Here is a 16,549-nt window from a genome sequence, read left to right on the forward strand (position 1 = left end):
TTTAAAAAGCTTTGTTATTTTTATAACAGTATTTTATTTCAACCGCTTCACACAGACCAAAGTCCTAAGCAGTAAAGTAGATGGGTATTGTGACAGCTCAAAAAATATGTGTTTAAATTTAAAAAAATCATGCTTTAATTGTAAATTTTAATGTTCATCACTATTTGTAAAAGTTTGACATTTTCAACACTTCTTTTTTCTTAAATCCATTAACAGCTGTCACAAAGGTGTTGCCGTTTTAAAAAAAAAATAATAGAACAGTATTTAAAGCACGTATTCATTATTAATCACTTGGGCTTACGTAGTTATCATGGATTGGCGCCAACAAGTCTTAGTATTAGATATTTTAGTGTATTTCTTATGTAGTGACACTCGATTTTTCGCTGATTTCGCGGGACATTCGACTTTGAGTGTAGCAACACTGGTGAATTTGGGAATTTTGGGAGTTTCGTGACGAAATCAGGGGAGAATCGAGTTTTTAGTGTACTTTAATTTCTACTATTTCAGCTTTGAAAATAATGCATCGACGCTACAAGTTTTATCAAAACTGATTTTGGTAGAATTTATTTTCTTTTTTCTTTATTATTATTATTGTACCTAACAAGTATATATGTCGTCGTGTTGCCCACTCCGGGTTAGAGCAAAAAAAAACAAAAAAATTAAAAAAAAATACAAAAAAAAAAAAATATAAAAAATGATTTGTAACATTGTTCGTACACGCCTCAACACAAGTTACGCAAGCAAACAGTCGCTCACTATACAAAAGACATACAACTTGTGTTGTGCGCTGTTCAGATAATTTTATTTACACACCACACACGTAACACGTTTCGAAATTGTTTCTCAAATCGCATTTTTTTGGCGTCTGTACACTGGCTGAGATCACACGCGTCTAAACTTTGCAAAAGTCCCGACCGGGGAACGAACCCGGTACCTTTTTGATTGATCGGCACAGTGCCTAGTAAACATCCAACGAAAACTTTTTTGTTTCTTTTTTTTTTCAAAATATTTTTTCTTTTTGGTAACTTTTTTTTATTTTCCAAAATTCGTGTGAAATAGTCAGTTCGGACACCATAATAAAACACTTAATAAAAAATATTAGCATAAGAATATTTCATGTTTAATTCCTTTTATTTAGTATTTCTATTTCTATAATTATATTTCTGATCTTAGGCGTTATTTTTGATTTATTTCTGAATATCGCTGATAGATGGAGCATTTTAGTTTTACGAGAAATTAACGCTCAGTTTTGTTTCGTTAGAAATGAGATTTAGTCGTTATTTTGGTCACCTGAGCATGTATCTCTAAAGAGGTAGAACCTCTATTTCTGTCTTATAAATGCAGTGTACCGTCTTTGTATTGATTCTGGGTATAATAAAGCACCTAAGGCCTATAACCATAGTCCTTAGAACGATATGTCATCTTTGATCAACCTCAGGTTCACCCATTGTGTATGTGCAATCTTTAGTCATCATCACCTGAGCGTATATTTCCCTGAGCATTAATTTCTGACTAAAATGCTCAGTTTATTTTAGTGTTTATTTGACAGTATCGCCTCAGTGCCTGTGTTACAGTATTTTTCTATCCGAGTATTAATTTCCGTTGCGAGGCGCTCTGTCGTAGATATAAGTTTAAAATGTAATGATCAAGCGAATTAAAGGTAATTATCAATTATTGTGCGTTTTATTAATAATACCTTCCCCTACTGTATCAACGTTATATTCAGTTATATAATTATGACGTAATAAATGTGTACGGATCCGAATATCGATTGAAAATATATAGGTACTAACGTGTTTTATTAGTTCCGTACCCAAAGAGTAAAAACAGAACCCTATTATAATCCGCGCACACCTTAACTTCAGAGCGAACTTGAATTTTTGCACGTACTAAACTAGCCTCCGCTGTCTGTCTGTCCGTCTTTCACAGGGCTCTACCTCATGAATCGTATGAAATACACACTTGTAATGTTTATAGAATACTAGCTGACCCAGCAAACGTTGTATTGCCATATAAATAAAAAAAAATTTAGGGTTAAAAAACTACTCCTAACATTTAGGGGGATGAAAAATAGATGTTAGCCGATTCTCATAGATACCGGATAAGCACAAAAAATTTCATCAAAATCGGTCAAGCCGTTTCGGAGGAGTATGGCAACGAAAACTGTGACACAAGAATTTTATATATTAGATTGTGGCTGAATGATTTTTAATCTGTGGTGCGGTGCGGCGTGGCGGGGAAATTTAGTTTTGGCGGGAAGCCGATTGTCATTGTTATAAAGTATTTATGAAAATATATCATCTTCCTCTAAATGTTTTTTTATTGTGATATAATTACTCAAGAAATATATCTGTATAGTATACTAGCTGACCCGGCTAACTATGTACCGCCTCAAAATCTATTTATCAGATACTCGTGGATAATGTCGAATGGTGAAAGAATTTTAAAAATCGATCCAGTAGTTTTTGAGCCTATTCATTACAACCAAACAAACAAACAATATCTTTATAATATTAGTATAGATGACGTAATAAAAATATGTACAAATATCGATAAGAAATATAAACTTACTGTCTTTTATTAATTCCCAAAGGGTAAAAACGGAAGCCTATTATTAAGCCTACGCTGTCTGTCCGTCTGTCACGGGTCTATCGCTGGAACGGTAATAGATAGAGACTTGAAATTTTCGCAGAATATATCTACAGGTGGCTCTAACAATACATACTAAAAATAAAAATAAATGAAAATCTGGTGGTACTGAATCCTGTGTTCGACTCTCACCTCGCACTAGCAATTTTTATATAGCTATTTTTATAATAGTATTTATATTTTTACTTAACTTCATCAATATATAACAATTTATCAATTATATTTCATATAAAATATAGCCTATGTTACTCATGGATAATGTAGCTTTCAAAGAATTTTTAAAATCGGTTCAGTAGTTTTTGGAGCCTATTCATTACAACCAAACAAAGTTTTCCTCTTTATAATATTAGTGTAGAAAAAGGTGAAAAGAAAATGAATTCTAGTGTAATTTAAAAATAATCATGTTTAGAAGATTACATGAAGCATAGCTCGTAATCAATTTCTAAATATAATAAATTAAATTGTCAATTACATTTTGTTGACTTACTTTGTTTCGCGTGATGACTTACAAAGAGCTGGAATCTTATTATTTTATGATACTAAGGTTCACCGGGTTATCTACTAGATGTATTTTGTAGTAATATTATTATTAATATAAAAGTTGAAATAAAACTTATTGTAAAATAAAACTAATTTTAATATTTTAACATTTATTGAGTATAAAAAGCAGAAGCATCGTCTGCTATGGAATGTAAGACGTTATATAATTAACATATAAATTACGTTTGAAGAATCAACTCCTTTTGTACTGTTACATAGTGAAGTATATGTCTCTCTGGAGGCCCCCAAACACTGTTACTAACTAACAAAAAGGTCGCTGGAATTTGTCGGCGAATAAGACAATAAGATAATTGTAATTTTGTAAAATCAAATCACCTTTTTACACTGGGGGCGCCCATTCAATCTTCCGCCCCGGGCCTCCGACGGCCTTAGTCCGCCACTGGTGTATGGGGGTAGATACATATTTGTCGAACATACGTCACTACTTTCATACGGTGAGTATAGGGTGTCAATCTGTCTGCGACCGTCGGCCTGAGCGGACGTGTTGGTGTTACAGAGACAAATACTAGTGTCGGGGACACTACATAGTATGTATATGTTGATTATGTTTATTTATTGACAATTTGGCACATTGAAGTAGATTGACTTTTTTTATAATATAGAAATAGCAAACGAGCATGCAGTCCACATAAAAGGCTATTGCCGCCCATGGACATCTGTAATCAACCCCAGATAAGAGTAGATTCTTACCTGAAGTTGGCCACAGATGCGATGCTACCTTTAAGTATACCACACCCTTTAAACCAGAACACAGAACCGCTTAACACTGCTGTTTTAGGGAGAAATAGGTGTGGCGGTGGTGCCGCCGGAGTCAAACCACGACGGATTCTACAATATTTTAAAATATTAATTGAAATTGGCAACATTACTTAACACAGTAGCCTTAATTACTAGATAACATGTAAGACAACCCTTAATGTCCGTAATTAATACTCAGTCTATCCAGATTTTGCAAACCAATACAGAAACTGTCAATTTAAGAATAAAGTAATTCTTAAATTGACAGTTTCTGTTTTCTTTTTTCATAATATAGGAGTAGCAGACGAGCATGCAGTCCACCTGATGGTAAGTGCTTACTGTCGCCCATGGACATCTGTAAGCAACCCCTGATTAGATATTCCTACCTGAGGTCAGCCACAGATGCAGGAGTAACGGTCTGAGCACTAAGCTGGAACGCCCCAGAAAAGTATGTCTCCCTTACCGCACAGAAATTGGTGTGGCGGTGGTGCCGCCGGAGTCGAACCACAAAGGGTACTACCACCTACAATGGTTTGAAGTAATTATCAAATGTCGATCTTTGGTAGGCAATTCATTGGACAGATTGATTATTAATAACGAGCGTAATTATCACTAATGTGCTCTCTTAAAAATATGTTTTATTTCATAATAACAACATCAAAAGCTATATTTAACAAAATACAGTTTTCAATTTAGCGACATTGGCTTTACTAAATTAATAATTTCAGTATCGGCTTTGTACAGTGTCGGACTTAGAGGGACAAAGATGCTGCCCGGAGCCTCCACAAGAAAGTATCCCCACAATTTTAAAACAAATAACCACATTTAGACCAGGTGGCAATTTATAAGATTTTGTTCCAAAGTGTATTGTTTTTCCAGTGTTGAAATAATTTTATTTTTTGGCAATAACATTTGGACTTAATGAAAAAAACTGTTCTTTTTAACTCGGAACCGGTTTAATTCCGAAAATATTAAGGCGCCTCCACACCTCTAAATCTAGCCCTGACCTTATAGATTATATTACGCTTATAAAATTTAAAACACTTATGATTATAACCTAATTCGATGTACATTTGTAAAGCACATGTTTTATTTATACTAATTAATTTAGGTGCATTTATATTCGCTTAAGTTCATTTAAAATTATACCCGTTAAGTATTAAGATTCAATAGCTAGTGTTTCGTACCATAAATCGACGTTTAGCAATTTCAACATATGCTAGTTATTAATAAATCAATCTATCTATGTTTTCCATAAAATAAAAATTATAATTATAGTTTAAAAACTAAAAACCACGCTAAAATCGTACAAGGAAAATCGTTAATCCAGACAATCCTGATGAGACAAAATTTGAATTGGACAAAATTATTAAAATCTATCGTTATCGGTTCTTGATAATTGTTCAAAATTTAAAATTAATTGAACCGTTCAAAGTGGGTAAAAATCGAATTCAAAGATTCCGTTACATACATAAAGGTCAAGCTAATAAAAGCGTGATAAGAATATTGATAGAATAATTTAAAAAAATGTAGACAAAAAGTTGATCGATCGATTCTTAATGACAGTCATAATAAGTGTCAAATGTCAATCGTTGGTTGGCAAAACTTCGAAAGATAAATTATAAATTACCGACGATAACGATTGTATCTATTTATATGAGGTATTTCAGCCTCATTGAGATTACTTGTACTCATAATATATGTAATTACAAATTATATAACAACTAAATGATCATAGCACGATTTAAAACAAAAACACTTGTATAAAAGAGGGTAGAAATGCTTTGGGTTGGTCACTCCAAGGATATAATATTAAAACGCACTAGATAAAAACACGTATTTTGTCTATCCAAAACATGAAAATAATGCGTAACACGTTTAATAATTTCTAAGTGATTTTTAGCGTCTTTCTTATTGACTGAAACGAAATATGAAATATATTTATTTTGTTTAGAGCAAAGGCGACAATTACGAATTGAACGTAGTTATGCAAAATAGATCCAACCACAAAAACTATCTTTTGAGAAAATAGGTCTTTTAGTAAAAGTTAAATTGCTTAATTTATGGTTGGTATCACTGATATCTGCATATTTAAAAAAAATGTACCATGCAGCTTGAATATTTTTTGCATATACGAAAGTTGATGTGGAGATGCCATTTGTGATAGTAACTAAAAAAACGGTTTTTGTGGGTTAGATCCATTTTGCATAACTACATCCAATTGTCAGTTACAATATTTTGCTATTTACTACTAAATATCAAAATATTTTATAAAACTATTTTTATAAAAATAAAAACCCGATTGCTTAAAATAACAACCCTATGCTACTCCCACACTAGACGAATCCAACGACACTTCATGTTAAAATCCGTCCAGCCATTTACACATATACGCTCGAAGAACATTACCCTCCGCAAGCTGGTAAAAAAAACGTTGGTAATTAGGAACCCTTTGCAAGAGTCCAACTCGCATTTAGCCAATTATCAGCAGTAATTTTTGATGTGAAACATCTATAGCCGCACGTAAAACCGATTTCTGACGTGGCGACGCATGCGTGGCGTGGCGCCACGGCACGCGACGGCACGCCACGCTATACGATGGTATATATATACAGTCTATATGCAGTAGTGTGTACGGTGTGGCGACGCGTCGCCATGCGCAGAAATCGTAATATTTTATCATTATGACATATTTAGTTCCTATCACAATATGTTCTTTTCTGCATATTACTTTTACAAAATAATGTCGATGTTTCACATCTGCCAGGCGTCCCGTGACGGCTCACATTGTTTTTTTTTTTATAATATATGAGTAGCAGACGATCATGCAGTCCACCTAATGGTAAGTGACTATTGCCATAGACATTTGAAATCAACCCCAGATAAGATTAGGTTCTTACCTGAGGTCGGCACCAGATGCGTCACTACCTCAGGACTAAGCTAAAACCCCGGAAAAGTATTGTTCTTACCACACTTCCAGCCAGAACACAATCTTTAACTGCTGTTATGAGGCAGAAAAATGTGTGGCGGTGTCGCCGGGGTCGAACCACAGGGTTCTACCACCTACAAAATAGTTATATAAGATTCATAGTCTCCGATAGACCCTGAAGTAGTAACTGATGTCGCCTTCCACCTGCCGTTCCCCTGGTATCTCCTCTTCATCCACGAGGTGGAACTGCTGCTTATCAATGTTCGGGAAGAAGGTATCACAGTCAAACGATCGCTGGATCTCTGTTAGGTAGATCTTTCCGCAGCTCGGGTGGTTCATTGCTGCCTAGAATTGAAAGAAATTAGATTAGGTTATGTTCTAGAGGTAGTCGACCGGGGAGGCACCACCGTCACATATATTTCTAGCATGAAACGGTTTTGTTTCGGTGGGACAGTGTTGATGCTGGCTAACTTACATATAGAGGCTGACTTACATATAAGTTTTTATATTTATACATATAAATAGAATTGGAGTGTCTGTTTTTAATATTGAAATAACCGCTTTCTGCTACATGCATACGAATATAGATACAGTACATGCACCAAAATAACATTTTTAAAAATTTTGTCTGTCTGTCTGTTTATTCTGGCTAATCACTGAAATAGCTGAACCGATTTTGACGAGACTTTTATTGGCAGGTAGCCGATTCAATAAGCAGTAACTTACGCTACTCTTATATTTTAGAAATAGCTGCGCCCCGCGGTTTCACCCGCGTTACTTCTTTTTGGAGTTTATTGGAGTTTACTCCTTAAGAAACGATTTGAGTTATAAGGCCCGGTACGGAAATTTTATGAGGAGTAAAATCAAGTGTAACACGAAAAGTTGAGGCGTAACGGTAACCAAAATATGAATCAAGAGTGCTTTTATTAATTTAAAATACAGTAAGTTCAAATCCCATATGAAAGTAATTATTACAATAAAAATAATTAGCAATATATAAAACATTAAAACGTCATTAACTAATTTGTTTACATTTTTGCATAAATTAAGTTATAGGTATGATCATTTATAAACACTGTGAAAAATATGAACATTGGCGCCATAATATGATTAACAATCTTTTAAGAACGTTTTTAAAGAAGAGTAACATATAAAATCAGTAAGCAATTGAATAAGATATAATATTAGCAAAATAAGTTTTTAACATAAAGAGGCTTTTGTAAGTTACTGATATATTAATTTAACTTATAAAAATGGATGCATTATTGATCAGCACCATCTATCAACGATAAACGGGCAAAATCAAAACAGTATTATTTAATATTTATTACAGAATTATTGCTAATGAATTATGTTCAAAATAAGTTATATAAAATTAGCAATACGTTTTAAATGAATTCTAAATTTATAAAACATTCAGAAACAATCCAAATTACATATAATAACATGTTTATTGAGTCTCATATAAATTTCATCCGTAAATTGCAACAAGGATATTTTATAGATGGCAAAGAAATTATAATTATTAAGTTTTAAGTTATAAAACGTTTAACATTGTTTTAAATATAAATAATTATATTATATTAAAATTTACTTTAATATAAACAATTATATTAAGTTACCATTATAATATTTGGAACCAAAATACATAGATTGATAAACTTGCAAACTTACAATTTATAAAACTTGCCACTAGATGGCGCTATTTTATATTATTTTGTAACATACTTTATGTAATACGCATTATTGAAGTAATATAAATAATCCGAATAATTACAGATATATGTTTGTTTCTCTTATCATTTTAGCAGATGCGTTCATTTACCTACCCTTTTTTCTATTCGATATATATCATAATTATCATTCGTAAGGAGTAAACTCCAATCGTGCGTCGTAGCTGACACACACACACTTTTTTTAAGTAGTATAACAATATAGGAATAGCAAACGAGCATGTAATCCACCTCATGGTAAGTAAGGCTACCCTTGGACTTTTATGCATCTGAGAACACCTTAAAGAAATAAATTAATTAACCAACCTTATAAATAGATGATCCACCTATAACCCATGTAGATTCTATTTCTGGACGAGATTCTACAAGACTGATGGCTTCATCTAGACCTGGTACTACTATAACTCCGTCGGGAACCTGTAAAAGTAAAATACATCATCACATTACAGTCTCACTACTGGACATAAGAAGGTGGTAGAACCCTTTGTGGTTTGACTCCAAGGCACCACTGTCACATCTATATCTGCCTAACAGCACTGTAGCGCTGCTGTGTTCTGGTGTGAAGGGTGGGGTGAGGGTGATATACTTTTCGTTCGTTCCCTGAGTCCTCAGGGGTAGTAGCGCGTATGTGGCCAATCTGAGGTTTCTACCTCTACTACCTTCTACTCCTATCTATCTATAGGGTAGCAGATGAGCATGCAGTCCACCTGATGGTAAGTGGCTACCACTGTCCATAGACATCTTTGACCAACCCCTGATAAGATTAGATAGCTGACATGAGATTAGACCTGAGGTCGGCCACACAAACGCTGCTAGCCCTAAAGACTACTGTCCATAGACATCTTTGACCAACCCCTGATAAGATTAGATAGCTGACATGAGATTAGACCTGAGGTCGGCCACACAAACGCTGCTAGCCCTAAAGTCTAAGTTGGCAAGTGGATAAGTATGTCTCCCTTACCACACCCATCAACCCAGAACACAGCAGCACTTAACACTGCTGTTATTAGGCAGAAATTGGTGTGACAATGGTGATTATGGAATAGTGATGATGCCAAAAGCAATGATAGCCAAGTAGTTCAGAATCTTGGCCTCTTGATCAAGGGGTCCAATGTTCAAATCCCATGCATGCACCTCTGATTTATAAAAGTTATGTGTGTATTAGAAATTAATTATCACTAGCTTAAACAGCGAAGGAAAAAATTGTGAGGAAACCTGCATAGCTGAGAAATCTTAAAAAATAAAGTTTTCAAAAGTATGTGAAGTCCAATTCGCACTTGGCCTGTGCGGACTATGGCCTAATCCTTCTCAGTCTGAGAGGAGACCCGTGTCCAGCAGTGGGACAATAATGAGTTGATGATGATGATGTCACTGGAATCAAACCACTGGGGTTTCTAACGCTAATTTAGTCCTCAGGAGTGACAATGTATCTATGATCGGCTTAAGCTAGAAACTATTCTGCTTTATCATCATGATCATCATCATCAATCAAAAATGTAAACTTATTCTTACCGTAGCCATAACAGTTTCAACATTATTAGTCAACACAACATTGACTCTATCCGCCAAGGGCCTGTACTTCAAAGGGATACTATCCCAAGTTTTCCGACCCATGATGACTGCGTTGATTTTCTCCGGATCTTTCACTTTTGTTGTCATTGTTGTGAAGTATGACATTTCTTTTCTGAAAAAGTAAAATTTTTAGACTTTTATTATACTATAGAAGTAGCAGATAAGCATGCAGTCCACATGACGGATATCTGTAATCATTCCTAGATAGGATTAGATATTCCTATGGTCGGCCACGGAAGCACCGCTACTCCTGAGGACCAAGCTAGAATGCCTTGGAAAAGTATGTCTCCATTACCACACCCTTCAAACCAGAACACAGCAGCGCCTATTGCTGTTATTTGGTAGAATTAGGTGTGCTGGTGCCGTCAGGTCATTTAATATATAACAAAGCAGCTCATAACACTTATTATTAGACCGAAATAGATGTTGAGGTGGTGCGTCGCAAGTAGAACCAACAAAGTTTCTTCGAAATTGATACTTTCACTTAATTAAAACCAATTAGACACATTTTTCTACTGATTTTGTATTCGTACGCATTTATGTTAAATACCTACTCAAATTAGAACATAATAAAAAATAAGGATAACACATTTCCCGCCAAAATTATATCCTTTGGTAAAATCACATTAATATTATATATTAACATTAGCAAAATATGTATGTACTTACTTCAACTTCCAAGGTAATGTTCCATTGGAACCAATGCCCATGTTTTCACACGCAGCCGCTATCAGATTCAATTTAATTTTCGACATCCTTTTATCCTTTAATTTAAATTAGTTACAATTTAAATAAGTCTCTCTTAAATAAATACAAAGTGTTCGTTATTCGACACGAGTAAACTAAGCTTTAGTTATTTAAAGGCACAATGTTTTCAATAAGTTCAGCTTAATTCACAAAATAAAATAAAACTATTATAAAATAATCACGGCAAATAAATAAGCGTGAAAATGAAAAATTGAGTAAGAAAATGTGACACTACTGACAGTGACACTAGTGACAGTCGACAGATAACAATATTGACACTTAACTGACTTAACAGTGTCATTTATTGAAGATAATAAAAATGTACGTTCCTTTTATCATACTGAATTAAATAAATTTTGTTCATATTCTGTAATAAGCTTTCAAAATAGCAATTACTAAATTATTTTTAAAAATTCAGTAAGTTTAGAAATAAAATACTTTGTATGGTTTAGTTATTTTTATGCAAAAATATTAATCTGCAGTTGGTAAATGCTTTTTTAGTGTTGAAACCCTGAATGGATTCCTCTTAACCGCGGGGGCAGCGGAAAGGATATACCGGATTCCTACCTGCTAAATTTCAGGGGGGCATACATAAAAAAGGAAAGGTCCTTTTGTGCAGATACTAGTCTATAGTAGCGCCACATAACGAGTCGCCCCGGAAGCTTCAAATTAAAATGACGACGGAGTGACAGTTAACTGTCAAAATAATGTGTCTGTTGTCAAATGTCCGCAACTATGTTAATGGTTTCCAATTTGAAAATTTGTTTTTGCACTTCAGAGAGACACCGTTGTGATAACTGTACATATTTGATACCTCCCACGTAAGTTGTATCTTTAACATCAACTGTAAAGGAGCGTGATTCAAAGACTCACATTGTCACAAACTTTTGTATCGTTCTGAAATTTTGTTAAGTATGTAAATGTATTTTTCTTGTATCAAAATTGAGAAAGAAAAAAGTATAATGTAAATGGACTACCAAGGTACTGTAGTGCATCAGGGATGTTTGCAGAAGCTCATGTAAACTGTTTTTACACTATAATGAGAAAAAGATGCAGCTCCCTGATGTACCGTATCCGGGATAGCACCAACAGCATCCTGAAGATGATGAGCAATAGAGTAGACTGTAGATTTATTTCCCATTGCAGTTTCCTACATATAAAATTGTAATGTACCAAAAAAAAATAATTGTAATTAAATAAATAAGTCTTTGTTACTTTAAATAAACAATTATATTATTATTATTATTATTATAAATGTGAATCTTTGGAACACAGTTGTAGTACTCCGTGTCTTACGCGTACGGTAATAGGGAATATGCACATTTTTATTTTATTATTTTAAACCACTTATCACATCGTTTTAACATAGTAAAAAATATAAACAATTTTATTAGTGTTTGAAATATTTTTTTAAAAATTATTTAAAGTATCAATAAAATTTGACACATTTGAACGCCGCCATTTTACGCGCTCTTTGAATGACGTCACGTAGCGTGGTTTGTATTAATATTGATGATAACTGTATGCACATAAAGGTATTATTAAACGTTTTCAGGTTTCATCGCTATTTACATCATGGGAAAGGCTAAATAACCACTTTATAAATATTTCCTAGAGTTATTGTGCAAAACCAGTACTATAAATACATTATATAGTGTTTTTTTTCTTTTGCAAAAGATGCGAAAATACGAAAAATGTGGTGCAAGACTATAGGAAACAGATATAGTATCTCCAAAATCGCATTAACATTTGTATTTACTGTAACAAACAATAATTTTAGGTAAATGATTTTAAAATATTGCATTGATCATCTACTTCGTTAGGTACTTATCGACTTCTACAACAAACACTATCATTTGAAACACAAAATGCATTATAATCTATTATAATATTATAAAGATAGGTGAAGATAGGTGATAGGTTGAAGGTGGTAGAACCCTTTGTGGTTCGACTCCGGAGGCACCACCGCCACACCTATTTCTACCTAATAACAGCAGTGTTAGGTGATGCTGTGTTCCAGATTGAAGGGTGTGGTAGGAGACAGACTTTTCCGAGGCGTTCCAGCTTAGTCCTCAGGGGTAGCGGCGCATCTGTGGCCGACCTTAGGTAGGAATATCTAATCCTATCTGGGGTTGATTACAGATGTCCATGGGCGGACTGTATGCTCGTCTGCTATATTATAAAAAAAAGAAAAAAAAAAGAATATTAACATAATAAGTTATGATCAGTTAAATATTTCCGAATTGACCTATGCATAAAAAACAGTTTATTCATTTTGCATATTTTAGGTAAATAGTCCGATTGTGCTTTGACAAAACTACTTTCAATCATTGTTCTTGATTATTCCTAATAATACTATCTAGAAAAATCGCACTAGGTAATAAATAACACTGTAGGAATATAGACAAAAACATTTTTTCTCTCAAACAGTTTGAATATCGACGCCGATAAACATCGTAACACGCTATGTGACGTCATTTTTCGATTCGACCAATGGGAATGCGTTTTTCAAATTTGAATTTCGCGCGCATAATTTACGATTTTTGATTAAAGTTTTAAACAATTTAACACGAAATAAAGAAAAAATAATGGTTAAGATGTAATTTCAGGACCGTAATGTACCGAGGAAAAAAATAACAAGCAAATCTAAATCACATGCATATTCCCTATTGGCTCGTTATCACACCAGTATGCAAGTAACATCCGCTCCTGCTCGTGGCTACCGCGTGACTGTCACCTCACTACCCGTGTGCCCGAGACAACGTCATGTTTACAGATCACAAACATTACATCCCTTTCTTATTATAAATTTATTAATCAATAATAATTTGGTTACAACATAATCACTCCATCAAGTACAATGTTTCACAACAAATTCCTTATTCAATATTACTTGATTCACTACCTGGGCCTTCATCCTGAACTTTCCATTCACCTTCTACTCTCTTCAAGTGGATTACGTTCCGTCTAAGTTTTTGTCCCGTTTCCTCATTCCTTACAACTACATCTCCACCGTCCGAATGTTCTACAACATGTGGTGTCGGTTTAAAGGTGGTTGATAGCTTATTTCCTTTTTCCATATCTTTAACGTATACTTTATCCCCTTCTGAAAGTGATGGGTACTCAGCATGTCGTTTCCTGTCTCCATACTCTTTTCCTTTCTCTTTCTCCATTCTATCTTTGTCTCTTACTTCGGAATCATTAATCTTACTATTGTTGTCAAGTAAAGACGGAATCTTATCCCTATTTTGTCTACTGAAGAAAAGTTCGGTAGGTGTCTTTCCTGTCACAGAATGTGGGGTTGAGTTGTACATCATTAAATACTCCCACATACTTTCCTTTAAATCTTCTTTTTGTAGGTGACTAATTTTTAATCTTTTTAATATATCCCTATTTTGTCTCTCGACCTCGCCATTTTGCTGAGGCCAGTAAGGTATTGTGTTGAATAGTTTTATATTGCACTGTCGGCAATATTCCTTGAATTTGGCGCTAACGAATTGCCGACCATTATCTGCTGTAATTGATGAAGGATATCCGAGACGACTGAATATTTCTTTTAGAAGTTTAATTATTTGCAAACTAGTGATTGTTTTAGTAAATTTTTTGCGACTTGTAATTGTGTTGATATCATTTGATTTTATTTTTTGGCCATACTCTTCCAGTTGATGAGTTACTAATTCTAAAGTATTTGCTTCAGTTATGATTTTGTCCAATGTAACAGTGTCTCCTAATGTTAATATTTTTTTTCGCAGTTCTAACGAAAAACATTTTTCCACGATCTGATCAATTATATGCTCATCGGGACTAGTGAATTTACATTTTCTAGCTTGATTCCTCAATTTCACAACAAATTTTTCAAACTTTTCCCCTTCATCCTGCTTGATTTGACGGAATAAATGTCGTTCGTAAATTTTATTTTGCTTTGGAAGAAAATAGTCATCCAGCTTCTCAATAACTGTTTTAAACACTTGTGATTCATTTGTAGAATTTTCTTCGTAAGCACCAGGTAAGTTGTAAACAATTTCTTGGAGTCCTGGTCCTCCTAAAAGGAGCAATGTTGCTCTCTGTCTTCCTTCGCCTGTAATTCCTGATGCTTCCAAATATATGTGAAAAGATCTTTTCCATTGCTCCCATCTCAGAGCAACTGTAGCGTTGTCTCCTTCGAGATCTAGCTTTTCAGGAGCTGGCAATAAATTTGTCATTTTCGGAGTAGATAGATTCGGGGCGACCTGGAACCGAAGTTAGTTTCGGTGACTACTGTATACTATTAGGGCGTCCCATTGTGTAAACACGGGTATCTAGTAGTATTATATTAACGAGTACTACCTTTTCCACAATCTCACAAACACGTACAATTTACAATTTCATGTAGGTTTGTACTACCTAACACACACAATTACGTACAATTTACAATTTCATGTAGGTCTGTACTACCCAATCCACACAATCATGCACGATTTACATTTTCATGTAGGCTCGTACTACCTAACACACAATCACGTACAATTTACAATTTCATGTAGGTTTGTACTACCTAACACACGCACGTCACGCACAATTTACATTTTCATGTAGGTTCGTACTACCTAACTCACAGTATAATTATTTCAATAAGTACGTATGCTCTAAAACAGCATTAAGTTTATTAAATCACCGGAAGGAATTTAGAACTACTGAAAAATTGAGCAATCTTACACTATACAAATTAAAATCTTAAACGTCAGGCATCCGCCTAACAGTCTTTTGAATCCATGTAATTATGGTACAAAAATTCATGTTAAGTAAGTCAAGGATTAATAACATTCTTATAGCTAATTTATTTAACTTTAATCCATTTAAGTCATTAATTTAATCCATTAAAACGATTAGTTACTAAAGTCGCATTTAATACACAATACTTAATTATTAATTTCAATTCAATTTACGGGTAGTTTAAAATATAACATTAATCCGCATTGCAATGCCGCGACGCGATGAATCATCGGGAACATTGTAAGAGACCTACAAAGTGATAAACGAAACAAGATATTAAGGTTTTGTTTGGTAAATTAAAGGTACATATTTTGTTTTGTTTCAATATAATCTTTTAGTGTATTTACTAAAAATATTTTACACGTGCAAATCTTATTCATATGTATATTGAATTATTGACCCTCCGGTAATTTAACAATCTGTTCAGAAACGCTACTGGTAGCGCCATCTAGTGAGCGTCTGCCTACATATTGAAAGAAGCCGATGCGGGTGCCGTTGTCACTTTAAAATAAATTGTTCTTCGTGACCGACAGAAAGTTCGAAATTAGTTATTTTTAATAGAGTAGATAAACCTGAAGCCCCCGCATACTAAACACAATCTATTACACACATCCACTGCATAAAAACTTAAACCATTAAATCATCCATCTACATACATATTCATTTTTTCTTCCTTGTTTTTTCTTTTAGAATATATATAGATATATATATTATTTAACACTGACCTTTTACCTCGTCGCCACATGTAGTACTCCGTGTCTTACGCGTACGGTAATTGGCTCGTTATCACACCAGTATGCAAGTAACATCCGCTCCTGCTCGTGGCTACCGCGTGACTGTCACCTCACTACCCGTGTGCCCGAGACAA

General features: G+C 34.1%; 1 protein-coding gene across 1 annotated transcript; it reads right to left on the minus strand.

Moving 5' to 3' along the window:
- Positions 1 to 6,743: 6,743 nt before the first annotated feature.
- Dhfr (dihydrofolate reductase) lies at positions 6,744 to 11,169 on the minus strand. The gene is made up of 4 exons (XM_073081574.1): positions 10,852 to 11,169; positions 10,123 to 10,294; positions 8,917 to 9,027; positions 6,744 to 7,222 (listed from the first exon to the last, which is right to left on the minus strand). The coding sequence occupies exons 1-4, from the start codon at positions 10,935 to 10,937 to the stop codon at positions 7,034 to 7,036; spliced, it is 558 nt and encodes a 185-aa protein (XP_072937675.1). The 5' UTR covers positions 10,938 to 11,169; the 3' UTR covers positions 6,744 to 7,033.
- Positions 11,170 to 16,549: the final 5,380 nt, after the last annotated feature.

The sequence above is a fragment of the Epargyreus clarus genome, unplaced genomic scaffold (genome assembly GCF_041222505.1).
Source record: "Epargyreus clarus isolate Ecla_fem2 unplaced genomic scaffold, WU_Ecla_fem_2.2 ptg000016l, whole genome shotgun sequence".
Classification (NCBI taxonomy): Eukaryota; Metazoa; Arthropoda; class Insecta; order Lepidoptera; family Hesperiidae; genus Epargyreus; species Epargyreus clarus.